The sequence below is a fragment of the Euprymna scolopes genome, chromosome 24, assembly GCF_053919585.1.
Source record: "Euprymna scolopes isolate OS-2025 chromosome 24, ASM5391958v1, whole genome shotgun sequence".
NCBI classification, from domain to species: Eukaryota; Metazoa; Mollusca; class Cephalopoda; order Sepiida; family Sepiolidae; genus Euprymna; species Euprymna scolopes.
The window spans coordinates 85,234,296-85,258,645 of NC_136505.1; the positions used below are offsets into that span (position 1 = coordinate 85,234,296).

Genomic DNA, 24,350 nt, shown 5'->3' on the forward strand with positions numbered 1-24,350 from the left:
GATTCATGACATATGTGTCACTAGAAGGGGTATTTTAATAAGATTCATGACATATGTGTCACTAGATGGGGTATTTTAATAAGATTCATGACATATGTGTCACTAGAAGGGGTATTTTAATAAGATTCATGACATATGTGTCACTAGAAGGGGTATTTTAATAAGATTCATGACATATGTGTCACGAGAAGGGGTATTTTAATAAGATTCATGACATATGTGTCACTAGAAGGGGTATTTTAATAAGATTCATGACATATGTGTCACTAGAAGGGGTATTTTAATAAGATTCATGACATATGTGTCACTAGAAGGGGTATTTTAATAAGATCCATGACATATGTGTCACGAGAAGGGGTATTTTAATAAGATTCATGACGTATGTGTCACTAGAAGGGGTATTTTAATAAGATTCATGACGTATGTGTCACTAGAAGGGGTATTTTAATAAGATTCATGACATATGTGTCACTAGAAGGGGTATTTTAATAAGATTCATGACATATGTGTCACTAGAAGGGGTATTTTAATAAGATTTATGAAATATGTGTCACTAGAAGGGGTATTTTAATAAGATTTATGACAAATGTGTCACTAGAAGGGGTATTTTAATAAGATTTATGACATATGTGTCACTAGAAGGGGTATTTTAATAAGATTTATGACATATGTGTCACTAGAAGGGGTATTTTAATAAGATTTATGACATATGTGTCACTAGAAGGGGTATTTTAATAAGATTTATGACATATGTGTCACTAGAAGGGGTATTTTAATAAGATTTATGACATTGGAAAGTAAAGCAATGCCGGAACAGGTGGCATATTTGAATCAAATGGGGTCCGAAAAATAATTCGTATAACTAATATAACAATCGTTCAAAATGAGCCGAGATTGAATATTTCTTTCACGTATACTATGTGAACAAGTTATTAAATATTGTAGACGTTGTTATTAGGAGTAATTAACCAAGAGAAATGCATGATTGCGTCGGATTTCACTAAAGAAAGAATTATTTTGAATTGGACCGAAAGACGAACCAAACATTGTTTACACTAAATCCCGTTCAACTGAAGTGACATTTCTTGAAATTTATTTCGAGAAATCTATAGACGCTGACCTACCCTCCATTAAGACGGCCTAAGAATTTTCCTAGAATCAAGATTTGGTTGTTTTTTACGACCTATCAACCTTTTTAGGTTATTTAACGCCAAATCCGGTTATTTCGGAATACAAAACGATTTTATGCTTCAACTCCTTATGTTTAATTATTTATTCATGACGTTTAGTCTGATTTACGATATATAAACCTTTTTCTTTTGAAATTATTTTAGCAAATGTTTTATGCTTGACGTTCTTTTAACTTTGGCGTTCGGTTCGGTGGCTTTATAGAGAAAATGTTTCCTTTCCCTTTGTTTTACAGAAAAGGATTGAGTTTTGCAAAGGATAAAAACAATAACAGCAATGTTTGGTGCATTTAATGTCAGTAATAACCGATGACTAACATTTCTATATAGATTATCAATTAATATTATCGTACATACTTTATTATCTTTCACAGCAATTAAATAAAAAAAAATGCGCTAAACATAAAATGTATGAATTTTGTCGAAAAAAAATCGAATAAAACGTTATAATTTATATTTTGCGATTCTTATTGTCTAAAAATTTGAAATTCATTCGGGTTAAATGATATTTATGTGGCAAATATTTTCATTTTAAGAAGATATTTTGTTTTTAAAATATTTACGTTATTACAATTTAGTCAATTATTTACGTTATTACAATTTAGTCAATTATTTACGTTATTACAATATACAAATTCAATAAAAAAAAGTTCTATGGATTCCCAAACCTGCGAGGTTCCATCTTTTCGAGACAGCGAAATGTTGACAAATTCAATTTCCAGTGGACAAGCACAGGAACTAAGGTCTTGAATAAGAAATGCCCATTCCAGTGAAGATGATTCTGCACAAATGTCTGCAAGTCTTGGAAGTTTGGTTCATGCCAATTGATATCGACGTTCGTATCTTTGCTCTCAGTTGGAATCAGAAATTCCTCGATGACCTAGGATTCAAAAGGATTGCTTGACATTTTCTGACGAACAAATGCAATACATAAAACAGATTGCAGGACAACGTTACAAAATGGGGGTCTTTTATGCAATCTTGTTTTAATGTGCAAATTAAAGGGTTAAAAGGTTTGTCACACTTGTTATGAAAATATGGAGGGTTTGTAATTGGACTGTAAACGTTGTTATTATACTTCTGTATGACGATTTAGGTTTATTGGCTACAAGTGCCTTAGTATTTTTAAGGTGGTCGTATGTTTTAACCAATCAATTACAGCTTATCATGGTTGAAATCCCTTCGAGAATAACGGTTTAAAAATACACTTCTGCCTTCCTGTGCATTTAACCAGCTTTAACAAATCTATTTTTGCATATATAATGTAATACTCATCTTACTATTGCAATAAGAGTTGTTGATGCAAGTCCAGAATTGCACTTGTGGCGGTAATTAAAATTAAGGAAAATAGGGATGTATGTATAATGTATTAGTCGCGAAACGAAGATGAAATATTAAAAAATAAATCACGTAATTTGATGAAATAGTTTCTTTTTCAAGAAAATCAAATTTTACGACAAAGCCAGTCGTAATGTTTACATCGACCACCATGAAATCCGATGAAATACAGGGGAAGAATACAATTCAAAGTGTAATGGCCAAAATCAGCCTTATGTTCAATACAGTTTAGTTGTAAAATCGCTACAAATCTTACATTTTGATTTTCTTAGTTCAAAATACTCTACTTGATCAACTTACAATTTTTTTTGGAAAATGACATTAACGTTTCGTGAGGAGTACCTACGTCAAAGATTTGTAGGTAGTTTTTTTGTTTTTTTTTTAAATAAGTGCAATTCTTAACTTGCATAGATTTCTTTTATTTAAAATGTATTTAGTTTACAATTATTCTACGATAAAAGAATGTTTGTTTAATAAATTGTTACAACAAGTAATATTTAAAGGTAACAGTAGTTTTATGTAACGAATCTTTAGCAGAGAAAGATAATTATATTTACAAAAACAAGAAAAGAGACGTTTTTTCTCTGATAATCTTTTGTTAGTATACACCGATAATATATGTATAACTATTCCGTCGCAAAATACGCTTAAATGATATTTTAATTTATCCAGATTTCGTATTTATTATGATAATAGAGCAACATCTCTATTGATTATATTCTTCCTAATATATGGTTGTAATTATAACAGTTTTAAAAAATGACTTCTGTGTCATCAGTTAGAATCAAAACCAAAACAATTGGCGTTCAAACTTTAAGCGTTACTGTTTGAGTTATCGAGTGATGAATAAAAAAAGGTTAAAAATCGACTTAAGCGCATAAATGAAAATTTCAGCATGCGCAGAAGTAACAGGTTTAGTCGATTTATTGCCAAGTTCATTTGTTTTTAATTTTGTACATCTTAGCATCTATTTTTCGGGCAAAAAACCAAATCGGATTTGTTTTACAGGTACACATCTCCTATATATTAACGTTCAAGTCTTTAGAACAGAAATTGATAGAATAAGTTGGTATAGGTCACTTATATATATATATATACACACACGTGCTAGAACTTTTTCATCTCAATTGCTATGCAATTATGTCTAATGTAAAAAATATGCAAAATTGAACTGAGTGTATTAGTTAAATGAAACCAGTCATTCAATGAAACACCGCCCCAAAGTAATTAATGGACGTTTGTTTTGCAAAGGGATATGCAAATTAGTTAACCTTTGCTCGCATATCCATGATACAGTATATCAAGTTTGTTTTATTATTTTTTTATTAGAAAAAATGTCTTAATACTAATGTCAGTGCGAGAAAACTAACTTTATATCTGTATAAATAAATAAAACAAGTTGGAATGTATGAAATTTTTTCATTCTTCGGACTGTTCTTGAGTGTTATTCGCACACAACATCCAAGATGAGAGGAATATCCGAAGAATCCAAATAATATGAATAACCAAAAGGTAACGTGAAAAATTCAGAAGAATAAGTTAAAATGTATTGATAAAATGAACTAGATATTTTTAACAGTGCTACACAATAGACGGTGAAATCGTTTAAATATTCAAATGACGTGCACAAATCAATGTGTTGTTTCTATGCTAGCGTGCATCACAATCTGTACTGAAATTTAATTGGACAATTTGATTTTAATATGAATCTTGATTCCATCATGGCGCATTGCAGCACAGCAATAAACTGATTTGCCATATGTATTCAACTAAAGCAACACTGGTTTCAAAAGTTCTCAATACATAGGTAGATCTTTTATAAGTAAATTTATGTAAACATTAGAAACGGCCAAATGCGGGTCGATCTACGTTTTGACGTAGTCGTCTCGTTAGGGATTAATAGTTATACTAATATATATATTAGTGATGGGACGATTCCAATATTTTTCCCGATTCCGATACTTTATAAATCTCTTACTATTTAACTAGAAAATTGTTATTTTCCCCGATTTTCGTAAAAAACACTTGTTAAATATACAGATATTTTCCTAAACGTCAAAATACAATTATGGAGGATGATCTATTGATTTTAGCTTTACTGGTATTTAAAAAAAAAAAAAAATATATATATATATATATATATATATATATATATATATATATATATTTATTCAATTTTCTCCGCAAACAAGGCAAGTGTCACTTTGAAGTAGGGGGCTACTTTGGGGACATAATTTGCGAGGGCATCATGAAGGGAGATTAGTAGAAAGATGTTTGTTCACATTACACTTGAACTTCTGCATATCAGTACAGTTGAGAAAGCAGTATCCCGGAAGGGAGTTCCAAAGTCTTGCAGTTCTGGGAAATAAACTATTGGAGTAAAAGGCTTTCTTACACATAGGGATCTCTACTGTAAAGGGGTGGGACTTAGTTGCTTGTCGGGTTTGTCGGGGCTAATCACGTTGAAGAGGTACAAGTGATTGCAGTCCGTCAGAGAATTCACCATTAAAGTATTTGTAGAACAGGTAGAGGGATGCAACATTTCGTTGTTGGGACAGAGGCTGAAGTCTAGATGACAGTTGATCAGGTTGGCGACTCTCTTTTGAACCCTCTCCAGGAGTGAGAGACAAGCAACAGATGCACCAGCCCAAATGTGGCAACAGTCCTCCATACATGGACGAATGGTGGCCTTATAGATATACAGGATACTTTCAGGCGTAAGTAATTTTCTGGCATGGTAGAGAGAGCCCACCTTCTTTGCAGCAGCCTTGGCAATGCTCTCAATGTATATATTCCAGTTCATGTTCCCTGTAAACGTTAGGCCGAATAGTTTAAAGAAAGTGCTTTCAGGCAATGTGTTCTTGGCCATTGCTATTGGTGGTAGAAAAGGTTTCTTGTAGTTATTGAAAGAAATAAGCTTAGTCTTGGCAGTGTTTCTGCCATTTCCTTAGATATGTGTTTATTTGTTTTACTCTCATGCCTGTTATAGAAGGTGGTGTCATCGGCAAATATACCCATCTCCGAAACAATTTTATCAGCGAGGTCATTTATGAATATAAGGAATAATAAAGGTCCAATGATAGACCCCTGGAGTACTCCCACATTTATATCATATTGTTTGGATGTACGACCGTCGAGGACAACTTGGATTTTTCTCTTACTTAAGAAAGATTTAATTACATTATGTGTTCTTCCAGTGATACCATATAATCTAATTTCATAACTATTTATTATTTTATATTTATTACAAACAATGTAAGATTTTATTTTTAATTTGATTTTGTTTAAAGTAAGTAAAAGAATCGTTTTGGCATCGAAAAATAGGAACCAAATTTTCAGATTCTGATATCGATTTCCCCAAATCTTTCGATTTTTCCGATTAATCGTCCCAACACTAATATATATATATATATATATATATATATATATGTGTGTGTGTGTGTGTGTGTGTGTGTGTGTTTCTCTTAGTCTGTCTCGCTCGGAAACTAGCTGACCAATAAATCTAAAATTTTACATGGCCTTAGTTATAAGGTGCAGTGAATCAGATATTATGGTATCTATTCGATACACAGAAATCCATAGAAATTAATATTTCATGCAACAATCAGCACAAATTCAATAATATCCAACCATCAGTTTCGCATAAAGCCCTTTATGGTAAGTTAACAGGCTATAACTTTTGCAAGTTTCTAACGGGCAAAGAATCTAGTTTAATTATTAATGAACACTTGACGAGTTTATGTCGAACCGTAGATCGATCTGCTAAGAGATTTTTTCTGATATTTATATAATTATATAAATACATAGATATATAGGTATACATTCGAGATGCCAAATTTAATTAAACGTAGTTGGATTTACACGAGATGGGCAAACATTTGATTAAATTTAATGTTTGCGCACACGCAATTTAAATGTGTTAGTTTCGTTGAAAAAATATTGACGCATTTTTCTATTTCATTACCCATGACTGACGAAGAGAATGAGTTGTCATGACAACATTGCTTGCATCGTTGTGCCCACTTACATCTTGCGATGGGAAAGTAGGATCCAGCATCGCTTTCTCTCGGACTTTTAATTCTTCCTCGTGTGATAAAAATCTATCGAAGAAAGAATGACAGTAACACTGACAGTCATCCAGATCTTCAGAGACATCGATGTTGTCAGCACAAAGGTCACAACCATTCCGACTGTGACTTGCAACTGAAACAGAAAAGAAAAATACAGTTTATAGAGACACGCACATTAAATGACTACTAGATACTCTTCCTCGGCAGCCTAAAAGATCTCGGTGCAGAGGTTTGTCAGGACAAAAAAAGTATTGTAAATAAAGACTATAATCCAAAGCAGAATTTTATTATGTCATAATATGTTAGTTCAGAGAATAGTGAGCCGTAAGAAGCGGTAATCATTGAGAAGAATGCGGGATTAGCATCTCTCAAACGTTGGCAATTTCTTTCTATAAAGTTAAAAATTATGTAATATTAAAAGAAGTCGGTTTAAATATTGATGCTTCATGACAAATTCTGTTACTTTTGATTTTTGGTCCCCAACAAAAGGAGGATGGAACTGTAATTGCACCCTTGTCCCTTTGTCTGTCTGCAATTTTCTCAATAACTACGCTTTGGAATTTTTTGAAATTTTGTACAAACATTAAACATAATATGAGCCAAAAAATTACAAAACGGATTTTCCGGGAAAACTCCGCCCCCCCCCCCTAGGGATACCTTTCCGGTTAAAATGGCTTAAATTGATACTTTTGTGCTTATTAAAAAAAAAAAATTGATGACTTGGATTTTCATAAAACTTTCTGAAAAGTTATAACTAACTGATTTCTATATAATTTTGTTTGTCTATTCTTCGCAAAGTTCTTGGGTGTGCCCCAGGGGTTTTTTTAGGGCTAATAACAACATTCCACTGGGACTATTTTACTCTATTTGTCCAAAATTTTGTGTGTATGTCTATTTAGCAGTTTTGCATGGTGTTGAACTCAAATTTAAATATGTTAACGCGTGGTGACTTTTGTGACTAAATGGGGGGCAAATAATGGACTTCGTCATTTCTTTTTTTTTTTTTTTTGCATAGTGCAGAACTCAAAATTACATATGTTAATGCCTAAAACTGCACTGTTAGTTCATATTCACCAGAATTTGACGTCCCCTGGGGACTTTGGGAGCTAAATAGGGGGGGGGGGTCAAATGCTGAACTTAGACATATTTTATGCTTCGTTCATTGTGAATCCACGGGGTAACATGCATGCTTCACTTGTTAAAAGAATAATGTGCCCATATTTTGCTCGATGACACACTGACAAAAAAATATCTGCATTCATGCTGCTAATGAATACTAAAACGGTGACTGTCATGTTTTTTGAGGATATAGTTTTATACTAATAAAATAGAAGAGTGTTAAAAACGTTAATACTCCCGAGGTGTAGATTACTGATTTTTCAAACCAACTCATTTCAAGTGAAAACATAACCTGCTTACTTGACATGTCAAAATAAGTATAAATTTCAAAACTTCGTAAAAACAATCTATAGAAAAATAATTACAAGTAAATACTGACTGCTTTTGTAGATAACGAATGATTAAATGTAACACATTTTAGGTTAAAACATTACATATATAAGTGTTATGTCGAACCTAGTATAATTTCTAAAAATGAATAAAAAATAACTACAAGAATATAGGGTGCTTGTGTAGATTAGAGATCTTTTAGACCAACTCATTTCAAGTGAAAACATTACGTACTTAGGTGTCAGCAGAATTAGTATAAATGCCAAAATTATGGAAAGTGAATCAATAGAAAAAGAATTTCTCTTTAAGGATACGACTTAGAAACTTGATTTTAGTAGTGCTTTGGAGGTCTCTTAAATTTAGTAATATTAGTAGCGCTCTGAAGGCCTCTTGATTTATTTTTCCCGGATGACTTATTGCAGTGTTTTTTGTTTGTTTTTTTTTGTTTTTTTACAAAGATTTTTAGCGAAAAAAACAATCAAACAAACAAAAAAATAAATACTGCATGTCCGCGTCTAAATTAAAAATTCGGTTGCATCCGACATTATTCTAGGTTGTCCGAATTATGTGCCTGAAGATCGCACGAACAGAGAATAAGTCACAAACATTTGTTGTACATAAAATAAAACAGAAATTGCTAAAAAAACAACAATCACTTTGTATCTTTAGATACACACAATATTGGTAAATATATTTTAAATAAAAATGGATATAGTTTTACCAATATGCAGGCATTCCTTGCAATGTTTATCATCATTAAATGTGCGTAATTGTTCTTGAAGGTTTTGCAATTCCGGATCAGTCCTCCAAGACAGCATTCTGAAATAGAAAAACGATCGCAGATAGTCGATCTGGTTAAAGAATTAAATTATAGCCAGTTATTATAACGTAGGGTGATTGAAAAAGGGAGTTCCTGCTATTAAGTATTTAGGATCATATTTCACCAATATATTACAAGCAATTGGTATTAGAATATAACTAAACGTTTTATTTAGAAAATAATATAAGCGCGGGCATTCGACACTAGGTTTTCAAGTAGCCGGGGAACTGCTTCACCTGATTTAATAAAGAAAGCTTTTATTATACCAACGAGTCAAAACTCACCCTTGGATTAGATTTATTTGAATGGATAGATTGTCATTTGAATGGATAGTTTGTCATTTGAATGGATAGTTTGTCATTTGAATGGATAGATTGTCATTTGAATGGATAGATTGTCATTTGAATGGATAGATTGTCATTTGAATGGATAGATTGTCATTTGAATGGATAGTTTGTCAGTTAAATGATGAAATCTGCACATGGTTCACACTAAAAACAACAACCAAATCAGAAATTGTTATTAAGATCGTTCATAAAATGCAGGAAACAAAAGATAAGATGGAGGAGGGGTGGGGATGAGGGTCGGAACTCGATTTTATTCATTACTCCTCACAAAGGAAAGAATTTTCTGAATTGGCTGTTGTGATTAAGCGGCGTTTATTTTCTAATTAGTTCCGACCTATCAAGGCTAAGCTGTTACTCGAGGATAATTCATGAGTGTCAGGTGGATGGTGATAAAAAATACCAGGGTAAATAGAATGTTGGTTGAAGCTAGGCAGAATTTGAGTGATAAAGAGGATGACTGAACCGGAAGTTAATTTTAAAACTTTGAAGCGAAAAAAGAAAAACCAAAATGTTTTTTATATTAATCAACGTTTCGTCTTTATTTCAAGATTTCCTCAGGATGACTGATTTGAAAAAAGTACAATATTTTAAAATGTGTTGTCGTTTGTAATATGAAAATTGTGTTTTCTTTTGAACAATACATTGCTGTTAGAATTCAAAATATGTTTATTACTGTTAATGTTATTATGGCACGAGGAACACTGGGGGTATCGGGTAGATATGCGATTGACGGACAATCGGACGGTGAAAATGTTTTGGAAATAAGAAAACATTTCACTAGCAGAAAATCTCGTTAGAATAAAAACAATAACACAAAAGAATGGTTTCAGATTGAAGGTTTTAACGATAAACAAGTAGGTTATTATATAAGCACGATATTTAGGGAGGGTTCCTCAGTTCTCGTAACGTTGGCAATCAAGTCTCGGCCTTCGGATCAGTTAGACACGAAATTAACTAATCCACTCAGTACGAGTTGTGGAGAGTATAAGCGACCCCGCAGAATAATTGAAGTGAGTGAAAAACAAAAGCTTACGAGATCATCAAATTGTCCAACATTGTAAAGAGACCTCAATAGAACGAAAAGTATGCTGTTGTACATGTAAACCACATACATACACACGGACACATGCAAGACGTTATATATACCGGAATGTTTTTGTTATGCATTCATCTAAAGACAATGCAAAATAGTATATATATATATATATATATATATATATATATACACACACACACAGAGGAGAGCCTGACGTTTGACGATTAGGAAACTTGATGTCGCATTTGTAAATGTAAAACAAAGTTGATATACCGTTAACGAGATAGGCGGTATGAAATATTACATAGTTGTTTTCTTTGGTTAAATTTATTCCATATCAACATTTTCCGGCGTATTTAATGCCGAATCTAGTAATTAAAAAAAAAAGTGTTGATACTTGAAATATTTATTCATCGTGTTTGGTTGGGTTGTTTTGTAAAGAAAATTTGTTATTTTTTATTTGCAGAACAGGACCGAGTTTCGCATATCGAATAAAAAACAAAACATAAATATCAACATTTAGTGCATTTGAGATCAAGGGGACATAAATTTAGAGACAACCTGATCATGTTTATGACATTAAACGATTGTGCGTTAATTTTATTATCAATATATCTGCATTGTGAAATATATAACCTGTATCTTAATTCAAGTTCTTTCAGTAAGTTTCAGTAAAAATGTTCGTATTGAAGGAAATAAATTGTAGAAACCGTTACGTCGTTTGATGTCGAGGGAAAATTGCATTTTGGTCATCTAATGTTTCGAACCTTACTACGCATAGTTTCAAGAGTTACGACCAACATTCGAATAATGCGCACGGAACTGCATGAACTGGAATAATAATAGACAAGATTTGTAATCACGTAATGAACGCCACTTATCTATTCAATATTCCTTTAGCTCGTCTGTTGTTTGTCCGTTCCACTTTTTCTCTGAAACTACTGGACTGATCCGGATGAAATTTTGTATAGACATTTGTAATTACCAGGTGCAGAAAACTAAGTATTATGGTATTTGTTCAATGTACAGTAATGGAATAATATATATAAGTATTTAATAAAAAAAATGAGCACAAGTTTACTTACATTCAACTATTAATTTGGCAAAAAGCACTAATCAATGAGTTCTAATTTTTGCCTGATTTTAAAGTCTAGTATTAAGTAAAAACTTTAAATCGCAGATATTTGTACATATATCAGTAGAACTGTATAAAACAATAACTAGCGGAACCCGAATGAAATTCAATAACGCTTTCTACATCAATTTGTGAAATGGTTTCTTAGTTATTAATGCTTCTGAAATAATGTCTACCAGAGCCAATACGAGAAAAGAAAAAGAAAACGGCTTTCTTGTAAAATAATTGTTATTGCCGGTCGAGTATTGCTAAAATAAATTAAATATGTTTATTATTGTAGTAATTTAATTCTAATAAACACAATATTTTGTCTTGTTACCTTACATATAATTGCTAGTTAAGTATTAATCAATTAAACATAAATCAATAAAATGCCACCTTTTGAAAGGTGTTTATTTATAATTGTTCTGTTTTAGTTGACATAATTTCATTTCGTAACAATTTATGTTAACAATAGATAACGTCAGAATATTTTATAATAGCGATATCATATAAATCATCTCTTGAACCATGCGTTTCATTTTAAATATGCAGTATAATAATAACGTATTTACGAACATGATGTATCTTAGCGTACTATTCAGATAATATTCTGCTTGCCATTTCCTTTGTTAGTTCGTACTTTTAAAAAGGGCAAATACACTTTTTGAAGGCTAAACTGCTTAAAAAAAAAAAAAAAAAAAGATCAAATTCGCAAAATTTTGCTTTATCTGTCAACCCTGGTCAATTTGGAAACCCTGGACAAAAACATGAGAGTAACTTCGTTTTCAAATATGATTTTAATAATATATAATCGTTGTTTTAATGGTGTGAGAACAGAACTCATAGTAATTTCGCCGTGCAGCGATTCTTCACCGACGAAAAAGGTTACGTTACGTAAAAAGAGAACATTCAAAAGAAACAAGGAAAAAGATCATCGTTTGCCAGGAGGTGCTAGACTGAATGGATAAATTAAAGATTGTCTCTTTCATTGTGATTTTATTAATTGGCCAATAAATATTACGTTTGGATATTTATTGTTATTTATTAATTTATATCGTTTAGTTCAGTTCTTAATCAAGATACAATGAATACTATTGTCAGAGAAATGTTGATAAACTTATATTTGCTGCACGTTAAAACTATTTTTGCGCTATCCTGAAAATATCAGTATTATTAAAGCATATTTGTTGATTCAATATATTTCTCAGGCCATGGAATTTCCATGGATCCTGCTTGTTATTTGAAATCAATAATAATTATTAGTGACAAAATAAAACAGTATGTGCTAATCGGGATACACGAATCTGCACAGGAATTACCTTTGTAACGGATCAATAGCTTTGAGCTGCATTTCTCGTACCATTCTCATTGCCGTCTTAACGCCAACTCCTGGCACACCAGCTTCATTATAATCACAGCCAAGGAGCAGAGCCAAAGCGACAAAAGTTCTTTGATCCAGTTTCATTTGATTCGAAATCTCCTTGGCATCGTAACTTTCAAGGTAACCGACCTGCCAACGCAAAGATAGAAATTCAATAATCTGCTTACAGCTTAGTTGGTATAATGGCATAGCCACCGAGAATTGCAACTTTCGAAGTAAGCAGTGAACATCATTTCTCGCTTTATTACGCTGCTGTTTTAGTTATTTTTGGACACACATTTTGTGTTTTGAACTGTTTGGCGAAAGAACAGAATTTAGAAAGGCTCCCTCAAGTTAACAATGAATTTCTAAATAAAATCATTATTTAGAAAGCCGTTATTTACATGAGGAGTGTGTCTTTGTTCAATTATTTCCTTTTAGTATTTGTCATACAGACAAAAAAGTCCAACATAAACGAATTCCTGATGAATCGCACACTTTATCAAATCTCCAATACTAACTATTACTACAATACTATCCCATTGATTACTGTACACGCAATAACCTTTATCCCTGAGTGGCTTCCGGGCCTTGATAAGTGATGATCTCCATATAAAAAAATATATATATTTGTAGTAAAAGCATTTTATAAAAGAAATCATTTTTCACAATTTCTTTTGTAAAGACCTAGATTTTGTATGTATAAAAAACATTTTGTATGTGTAAAAAACATTTTGTACGTGTAAAAAACACAGAAACTGATGTTCACAATTCGTTATTAACTGATAAACACTTTCGTGACCGGAAGTTGCAATTCTTGGTCATTATGCCGCCATGCCGCTTAATTTATATCATTCCATAAAGTGACTATTGCTCAGTTATTTAATCGAGGTAGAACTAACAGAACAATAGTATCTGTTCTGCTAGTACATTCATCTTTTTCTGTACTCGCTTAGTGAAGGAGAAATTCTTCCAGGCTGAGGTAATCTTCATTTTGTTTCCTAATTCACAGTGCCGTTTTTGAGTAGCTTGATTTTCTATACATTAAAGACTGACATTGTGAATCACTGTCGCCCGGTTAGCCAAGTTCTAAAACTATTCAACTTGAAGATTATCAATACGTAAGTAATACTAGCCTAGATGCTTGGCGTGGCTCGGGTGTTTGCAGGGATTTTTAAGCAAAAAAAAATGTGGTAGTAGGCAGGCAGACTCGAACTCGTACCGCGAAGGAGAAAAAACGTTAAAAAAAAACCCAAACAAACAAAAAAACGTGGCATCTTTGCCATTGTGTCCATCGCAAAACCGGAAGTGGCGAAGGTTTAAATTAAGGCTAGTCAATCGAAAAGATGGGATGACTTTCGAAAATATCAGCGAAAAAAAAGCGATCCCTCCTTGTAGAAAAGTGCTTAGTTGAGAGTGAAGACATTAATATTTTTGGTCAATTTTTCGATATTTGTCTTTTGAAGGGTAAACTTCAAAACGGTACCGATCTCGTAAAAATCTGTCGCCTATGCCGAAAGTTTTAGGAAGATATACATACATACATACATACATACATACATACATACATACATACATACATACCGACATTTAAACACACAGGTGAGATTTCTATCATAGATTACTTAGCGCATAACTTTAGCCTTTTGAGTGTAATGCTTGTTGTATCACTACATTTTTATTGAGTTGAAATATTGGCAATGTAATTTTAGCATTTCATACCGAAAAGATTCCTTTGTGGACATTACTAATTTAACCAGTTATTCAGTTAATGTTTTATCGATTTGTATATATTGCGATCTAATATTTGTCACTTATTAAAGATTTTAAACCTATTCTGATCAGACTAGTATTCAAATTTAATGCATAGTAGTTTTCGTTGAAAGCTTTAAAAAGTCAAGAGTGATAATGGAACACCGGGCGAAAGCTATACAAATGCATGATTTCAGAACAGGTCATTTCTTTCTCTTAGCTGGCGAGATTATTCGGGTTAAAAACGTTTTTCCGTACTACTTAAAATTATGAAAGTAGTGTAAGACGGATGATGCAGTGAAATCTCACACACGGGTGTCTGTTTATACCCCTTTTAAAAAATGCTCATCAATTTACCAACAGGTGTCGGCGTGGTTTTGTATCGACAGACAATGAAACAGCTTGAACTCACAACTATGCGTATGCGTGCAGTCACAACGGGATCAACCCGCGTGCGTAAAGGATTTTATACACGTATTGGTAAGAATGTATAAAACACAGATAAAATAATGAAGTGAATTAGAGAGTTAGAAAAAACAATGTAATATTTCGTACTTTAATCGATTCCATAAAATCAGTTTCTAGTTGTGTGTAAAACGTAAAAGAATATTGTAATAGAAAATAATTTTACAATATAAAATGGTTTTCTCCGATGTAGAAACTCCAAATCAATGCAAAACAAATTTATATATATATATATATATATATATATATATATATATGATAGATATAGATGAAATAAAAATTTGAGAGCTCAACTCCAAACTTCAAAGACGTTTTACAGTTGTCCCTTACGTTTCAATTAGCCTTGTCTGATGTTGACATGAATAAAAAAGAAAAACAAATTAGTTCATTTCAAATACCTTTTTCTTTTTTGTATAATTTCGATATACTTTTGTGGCTCCGTAGAGCAGGACATCGCTGTCTGATGTCAAACAACCAGTTACAATCTGTAAAATATAAATATAAAATTTTAAAAATAAATAATCACGTTTATTATTTGGAATTTTTGGACTACTATCCCCATCTTGGTTGTTATTCTCACAACAGTACAGCAGATGTAACCTCCGATTTTCTATAAGTGTATTGCCACAGTAGCCGTTATCTGTGAAAAAAAAAATATTTCCAACTAACCTAGTCGTTAGAATTCAAATCGTGTGATGTTTTTATGAAACACAAAAAACCGTCGTGTTATTTTTGTATTCAGAAATAAAATTAATCATTCTAGAAAGTTTCAGTTTTGTCTGCCTAACCAGCATCCTTCAACACATTTAACCTTAAACGAAATCATATATCATAGTTTTTATTTTATTCTTATCGTAGTTCACACGGTACATATTATAGTGCTTGGTTAAATAACGGCTTCAAGAAAAAATTACTATCATTTTTATATTTAATGTTTTTTTATAAAATTAAAATTGATAATTTGTAACATACGTTTGTTTCTTATTGTTTTAAAAAATAAATTGCGAGAGTTTTTAATAAATAGTTTCGGGAATTTTTACTAAATTTCGAAATCTTTTTATTCGCTTCGTTCTCTTAAAATGACGGACCCGCGGCAAAAAAAAAAAAAATCAGTTCTAAGTGACAGTCTACTGGAGGTTCAATCCTCAGTACGTAGAACCCGGAATACAGCATTAATCCATTCCGGGGTTGAGCAATAGCAAAATTTTATACAGTGCATATTAAGCATTAATAAAAGAAAAATACAGTACTGTATATAATCCACATGTATGTAATCTAATAACATTACAAATAATACCGTAACCACGGGCTGAATAAAACATCGTATTTCACATCGTAACCTGAAAAACCGTATCCTAGAGCCGCCGTATCTCGGGGATCTACTGTATGTACATATTCCAGATTTAGACAATATACACCTGGTGAAAGGTGCTAATTATATCGGCCGAACCATTGAGTGAAGAACAGCTAAGATACGGGCATGAGTTCGTATAATACAAATGCATGTTATTTTCGAGTCATACTTTTCGGTAATGTGTAACTAAAATTTCAATTGTTCGTTTATTATTACTTAATCGAGAATGTCACTGAATATCTTGGGCGAGTGAGGGACAGCAGCCATGGAGAGTATTAAAGCAGAATATGGATGCTTCTTGTGTTGAACGAGTTACTCGTCAGTTGAAGGCAGTTTTACTCTCGTATTATACATATATCACTAACTACCTTGCCGATGGGCATTATATTTTTAGTAACAGGTTTTATATAATATCAATATAATAAGGCTTAAATAATAATATAATGAGGGTTTTCGTGCTCATACTATGTTATAACATTTCACTCATTTTTATTTTAAAAAAAAATACTTAGACAGGAAAATGCTGATTGATTAATCTTGTATCACAAGTGTCAAAAATTCCTACCATATCAGTATAAAAATAGTTTTTCAAAATCAATTTATTTCTTCCCGTCGACTAAAACTGTTTAAATTTAACTAAATGCGTTTTTAAAAATTGCATTGGTTTAATAGATTTGACAATTAAGCTTATTGTTTAATGGAAAAAAAACTTTTCTTAATATTGATACTGACAGAATATTATTAAGAATGCTTTAAAAAGATTTGAGAATACACCGTGAATGTCCACAGTTCCCATTAGTCTAACAATGTGTAATAGAAAGTGCTTAAACGTAACAACAGAAAGTATATAAACGTAATAATAGAAAGTGTACAAACGTAATAATAGAAAGTGTACAAACGTCATAACAGAAAGTGTACAAACGTCATAACAGAAAGTGCACAAACGTCATAACAGAAAGTGCACAAACGTCATAACAGAAAGTGCACAAACGTCATAACAGAAAGTGCTCAAACGTCATAACAGAAAGTGCACAAACGTCATAACAGACAGTGCACAAACGTAATAACAGAAAGTGCACAAACTTAATAACAGAAAGTGCACAAACGTAATAACAGAAAGTGCACAAACGTAATAACAGAAAGTGCACAAACGTAATAACAGAAAGTGCACAAACGTAATAACAGAAAGTGCATGTTCGTTATAACAAAGTGCATAAACGTAATAACAGAAAGTGAATGGACGTAATAACAGAAAGTGAATGAACGTAATAATAGAAAGTGAATGAACGTCATAACAGAAAGTGCACAAACGTCATAACAGAAAGTGTACAAACGTCATAACAGAAAGTGCAAAACGTCATAACAGAAAGTGCACAAACGTCATAACAGAAAGTGCACAAACGTCATAACAGAAAGTGCACAAACGTCATAACAGAAAGTGCACAAACGTCATAACAGAAAGTGCAAAACGTCATAACAGAAAGTGCAAAACGTCATAACAGAAAGTGCACAAACGTCATAACAGAAAGTGCAAAACGTCATAACAGAAAGTGTACAAACGTCATAACAGAAAGTGTACAAACGTCATAACAGAAAGTGCACAAACGTCATAACAGAAAGTGCACAAACGTCATAACAGAAAGTGCACAAACGTCATAACAGAAAGTGCACAAACGTAATAACAGAAAGTGCACAAACGTAATAACAGAAAGTGCACAAACGTAATAACAGAAAGTGCATGTTCGTTATAACAAAGTGCATAAACGTAATAACAGAAAGTGAATGAACGTAATAACAGAAAGTGAATGAACGTAATAACAGAAAGTGAATGAACGTAATAATAGAAAGTGAATGAACGTAATAATAGAAAGTGCACAAACGTCATAACAGAAAGTGTACATACGTCATAACAAAGTGTACATACGTCATAACAGAAAGTGTACAAACGTCATAACAGAAAGTGTACAAACGTCATAACAGAAAATGTACAAACGTCATAACAGAAAATGTACAAACGTCATAACAGAAAGTGTACAAACGTCATAACAGAAAGTGCACAAACGTCATAACAGAAAGTGCATACACGTCATAACAGAAAGTGCGCAAACGTCATAACAGAAAGTGCGCAAACGTAATAACAGAAAGTGCATACACGTAATAACAGAAAGTGTACAAACGTCATAACAGACAGTGCACAAACGTAATAACAGAAAGTGCACAAACGTAATAACAGAAAGTGCACAAACGTAATAACAGAAAGTGCACAAACGTAATAGCAGAAAGTGCACAAACGTAATAGCAGAAAGTGCACAAACGTCATAACAGAAAGTGCACAAACGTAATAACAGAAAGTGCACAAATGTAATAACAGAAAGAGCACAAACGTAATAACAGAAAGTGAATGAACGTAATAACAGAAAGTGAATGAACGTAATAATAGAAAGTGCACAAACGTCATAACAGAAAGTGCACAAACGTCATAACAGAAAGTGCACAAACGTAATAACAGAAAGTGCACAAATGTAATAACAGAAAGAGCACAAACGTAATAACAGAAAGTGTACAAACGTCATAACAGAAAGTGCACAAACGTAATAACAGAAAGTGTATGAAATTAAATCAGTCAAAAGTCCATTAGATTATTTCACATATCCATTGTAGAAACCTTATCAATATTTTCGGGGTTAGAGAGAACCCACTTGAGAATGATTGTTTAAGGACATATACAAAGACAAACTTTCGATTTACTTTATTCTGCACAAATCTTTATCATGATTTTTTCAGGTATCTTCCCTAGTGATTACTTCTCTTGCCACAAGGGGACACTGATAAGGATTTGTCTTTTGTAAAATATTCATAATCGAAAACAAAGCTTCAGTCTTTTTTTCCAGTTTGACTTTAACCCAACAAAATATATTTTTCTGTTCACTGTGCGAAAGACATCCGCGTGTCATTAAACAATTAATCTCTCTATATTTAGGTTTGTATTATATTCATTTGATTCATACCTTGATACAAGTACATGTCTTTAACGCGCTTTTTATCTATAATTAACATTATGTTAGTAACTCTGGCAAACATTAATAAACAGAAATGTAAAAACATTTTAGTGTGTCATATCGAAGTATGATAATGCATGCTATGTCACGTGCGAAGACGATAAAATATTCCCAACACGTGTATAAATATTTACCAAGTTGAATTTATATATAAAAAATATAGATTAACTTGTAAGACTACCTGTCGTTACCCGGAATAAAGTGTAATTCCATCTTCCTATCTCTCTCTTCTCCCTCACCAGGGTTTCCTCTTCCCTATCCTTACTTCCTTTTATCCACCCAGCTCATTTCTCTCTCAGTACATACGCACACAGAAAACTCGTTTTTACAGATTCCCTGATGAATGAGTCGGCATAAAGGAATTAACTCCTTCAGTAAAAGAAAATTTGTTATTCTCTTTGAGTTAGTACATGGAAAATCGGACCCCTACTGACAAAATCTGCATAAAATTAGGGTACAAGAATGAATTGTATTTCTAAATTTTAGATATTATTCATCTGAAATAAGGCCGATGAAGAAAATATCAACTTTGTGGATATTTGTTTTGCCTTTTTTAGTTTTAGCCAGACGTACATAACAAATGTCTTCTATAATATAAATATCACCTGACTGTTTAAATGTATCTATGTACGTTAGCATATCTGCCTAAAACTTTCGACAGAGGCGACTGATTTTCACAAGATTGATATCGTTCTGAAGCTCGACCCTTTGGACGACAAAATCCGAAAAATTGGCTAAAAACATTAATTCGTTAACCCTCAACTGGACCCTTTTGCTACAAGGAGGGGTCGCTTTTTCGCCGATATTTTTGAAAGTCATCCCCTCTTTCTGATTGACTAGCCTTAATTTAAACCTTCGCCATTTCCGGTTTGGCGATGGACGCAACGGCAAGGCATCACGTTTTTTTCATGTTCTTTTCCTCCTTCGCAGTACGGGTTCGAGCCTGCCTGCCTAATACCACTTTTTCCTTTGCCCAACCCACATCTTCAAACACCCGGGCAACGCCGGGCACCCAGGCTAGTTTATAATATAGACTAGCAGGATTACCAGCGTTGTCTTAGAAAAGATTGGTTGGTTGTTTTTGTATTACGGCATATCAACCCTTTTCGGGTTATTTAATGCCGAATCCAAAGATTTTGAAGAACATTTTTTAATAGAATATATTTGTTGTTTTCACGTCGGTTTCTATTTAACCCATAGTTGGGACCCTAACAGGTACTACCACTCCGGGTCAGAGTGGACCTGGGAGCAATGGTAATTAAAGGGTAGCTCCACACTCCCCAAAGCCCACAAGCTTGGGTCTCACCACTGGATATAGTTTAAGGTCATATCCAGGACCCCAATTGAAGGACTTTTACCCTCTGCAAAGGGGCAATCAGCGTATTCTAATGCCCCACCGACAAGGCCGTCTTAGAAAAGAATATAGCATTTCTATAATAACTTAATTTCTCCTCTTCTTACAACTCTTTCTCCTTCGCCCATTTTTCTCTAACTGGACACACACACAAACTCCTTTATATAATAGATTCCTCATTGAATTAGTTAGCATTTTCTTTCAAAATTAGTACATAGTAATACTGAAGAACCGCCACCCATGATGAAATTCAGCACCGTTGACTCTCAGAGAATGAAAATTTTTTTCTAGGTTTTAGATATCATTCATCCAGGGCAACGCCGATTAAGAATATACCAGCTTTGGGAGTATTTATTTTATAGTTTATGACTTTTAGTTGGACATATAAACGTACATAAACAAATGCTATATATTTGATAAACTAGCGGGGGTGCGCCCGGCGTTGCCTTGTGTAAAAAAAAAAAAATTACGGCGGAAGTGGGAATTGTGGCAACGGGGGCGAAGAATGCGGCGTTGCCCTCTTCGAAAAAAAAAAAGTTGTGATAGCGAGGAGAGTGTTGCCCGGTCGTAAAAGTCACTTTTATATGATAAATTGTGACAGCGGGGCGCATGCGCCGTTGACCGGTCATAAAACAAAGTGTAATCCGGGACGGATGCATAAAACTTTGATGTCATCAGCCAGAAGCAAAAAAAAAAAAAAAAAAAAAAAAAAAAGAATTACCTGCTCTTTGTTAAGGAATGCGCAAAGGGCTTCACCTTCACCTGCACTCTCAATGAACGGAATGCCGAGACATTGGAAAAGATTGCGACACTAAAAGAAAAGTTAGAAAAGAATAGATTCAAAGATAACATGAGCAATTTGTCTTTTTCAATAACTGGGAACTACTTTCTTTTATTGAAAGTAAAAAAAAAGTGATTTTGATCGAGTATGTTCGGCAAAGATAATTTTATCTTATGTGCTACTTATCATGAAAAATGATTAAAATAATACCAGGAATTAAAATATTGGTCAATCAAATAACCTACGGATCATATAGATAAAGAATTCATTTCGTACGTTTATATCGGAGTTTATTGATGAGATGCTTCATTAAAACAAAGAGAGAGGCGACTAGGCACAATGGATGACGTAAAAAAATGACCCCTATTCATTGTACACACGGACAAACAAATAAGATAAATTTCTCTAAAATAAAATGGATAACGGAGATATACATGCGACTGGGGGGTCGTCTGTGAATTTCATACTCCCATGAAGCTTCCTACTTCGGGGGAAGCCGGTTAAATCCTGAATAGGGTTAGTGCTGACTGCACATACAGAGTAGATCGGAAGTTACGATGGAAAGTGCTTGAGAATATGGCTGAACAACAACCACTGGGCGCCATACTATATAACCTACCAGCAGAAACAAGAACGACCGCTCGACGAATAGAAAAGAACCAACAAAAGTGAAAAAAAACGAACTCCGCCAGGTTTAACCAGACATGCATTAATTATATATACGTACGTACGTGTGTGTGTGTGTGTGTGTGTGTGTTGAAATATTGCACTTTAAATGTTGTCATATCAACATAGGCTTAAAATTTCTACAACTTTTTGTCCAGAACTAGTTCCAATTTATTTTTAATAAGTTTTTTTATGAATCTGATGATTTTTAAGAATATCTATTTCTATCCATCAACTTTTCTCCTTTTTAATCCAAGGAAAAAAATCTGTTTTTTTTTTTCGATGAACATAAACAGTCTCTAATGAGTTAGCTACCATCCACCGTAACATGTTGAAGACAATACACTATTATGAGAAATATACATTTAGCCTTGCAATGTTCAGTACATATATGAGAGAAAGAGAGAGAGGGGTAGTTTCTTTGTTCACCCAGTCCTCGGAATTGGAATACTCGAGTTGGGTTCGTTTTCCTTGTTAGACCGAATTTGTATTCAAATGTATTCAAATTCACACTAGTGATGGGACGATTCCAAAATTTTTCCCGATTCCGATACAATTACCGATTACTTACAAAATTTCGGATTCCGATCCGATTCCCGATTCTTTTAAAATTTATACATATTTAATTAGAGATTTGTTTTGTTTTGTTTCTTTCGTAAATTTTCAAATTGTTATATAAAACCCTGGGTAATGTCCGCGTATATTGTTTCTCAAATGTTTGCTCTGTAATTGATTAAAAATTATAAGACAACAAAACATTTATTTTGATTTTAAAACAAAGCTATATTGTATCAGTTCGTATTTACTGTATAACATGCTACTTACATAAATAGTTAAATAGTTGAAAATATTCGAAGATTGGTAGGCAAAATAAGAAAACGATGTAAGACAACATATTAACAACGCCACCTCTCATTGTTACGAACGAATTTCTAAATAATGTTACTATTTAGAAAAAACATTTTTAACGTGAGATTGCGTGAGCTTTCTGTGCCTTCTCTCTATGAATGAACTAAAATTTTATTTTAATTATAAAAGTTTGGTAGGTTATTAAATTGATTTACTTTGCTATAAAAAAACAAAACAAAAACAAAACGAACTGCAAATGGTGACGATGATGACGACGACAGCAACAACAACGACGACTTTGTAGATTAACACGCAGCTAAATCCCTATTCCAAAATGAAATATTACTTTTATAGATTACGTGTTAGAACATTTTTTTTTAATTGACGCGAAGAAAAGCGATCATGGTACTTGTGCAGTTTATGCTCCTTATTAAAAAACGAACATTTCAAAAAACAATTATATTCGACGTACCCCGTTATGGAATGAAGTTCTCCTAAAAAAATGCCACTTAATTTCATCAAGTAGTTTTGTTTTTACAGCTTGTTTTCAATCTCGGGAACATGGAATTTCTCTAATAAATCGCTTAATTAATATCAAACGGAAGTAATCCATTATATTTCGACCAAAATCAATGCTAATGGCGTAGTTTAGATTGACTGTTTCGAATGCCTCGAATGAATGCTTTTAGCAATAAAAACAAAACTACTTGATGAAATTAAGTGAATTTTTTATGAGAACTTCATTCCATAACGGATACGTAGAATATAATTTTTTTTTAATTTGTTTTTTATTGGGGGACGTAAACTGCACAAGTACCGCGATCATTTTAGAATTTAGAGTGTGAGATCAGTTTCAAATATAAATGTAACATAAAATGATCATCGTTTCTGGCCACCCTAATTCTTTATGGATGTTAACTAAATTGTTTCCCACTAAATTAAGTTCGATTTGCGACGTTGTAAAACCATGTGTAATCGCTTAAAAAGTAGACATCCTCTCCTCCAATAAGCGCACATAATTTAAAATTGGTAACACACTACAATGTTTTGGAAAAGCAGCTCATTTTACGTTAAATTTATTTGTGAAATTGACCCTCTATTTTAAATTCCTAATCGTTTTATATTTATTTATCTTTTTATAATCATGAGTGTTTATAGGCAATGTTTATATTTCATTATTAAATAGTTACGTGTAAAATGGTACGAAGATGTAAATAATGTATTCTCGTGAAATTATCGGTGTTTTTTTATTCCGTTTTCATTTTTCGCCCATCGCAATTATAACTTTTTGTTGCGAAAAGAAAAGTTTGATTCTCCATTTTATAAACGACACAGTCCTTTCCTAC

The 24,350-nt window shown here is 32.8% G+C and overlaps 1 protein-coding gene across 1 annotated transcript in view; it reads right to left on the bottom strand.

The window, feature by feature from the left end:
• The window catches only part of LOC145246469 (flap endonuclease GEN homolog 1-like), a 78,735-nt gene that overhangs the window by 13,543 nt on the left and 40,842 nt on the right, over positions 1 to 24,350 (bottom strand). Inside the window, exons 4-9 of the mRNA XM_080108088.1 lie at positions 21,430 to 21,519; positions 15,340 to 15,426; positions 12,684 to 12,874; positions 8,766 to 8,863; positions 6,553 to 6,728; positions 1,856 to 2,067 (exon numbers count right to left, since the gene is read on the bottom strand). Coding sequence (XP_079964214.1) covers positions 1,856 to 2,067; positions 6,553 to 6,728; positions 8,766 to 8,863; positions 12,684 to 12,874; positions 15,340 to 15,426; positions 21,430 to 21,519 — 854 coding nt within the window. The remainder of the gene's footprint in view (positions 1 to 1,855; positions 2,068 to 6,552; positions 6,729 to 8,765; positions 8,864 to 12,683; positions 12,875 to 15,339; positions 15,427 to 21,429; positions 21,520 to 24,350) is intronic.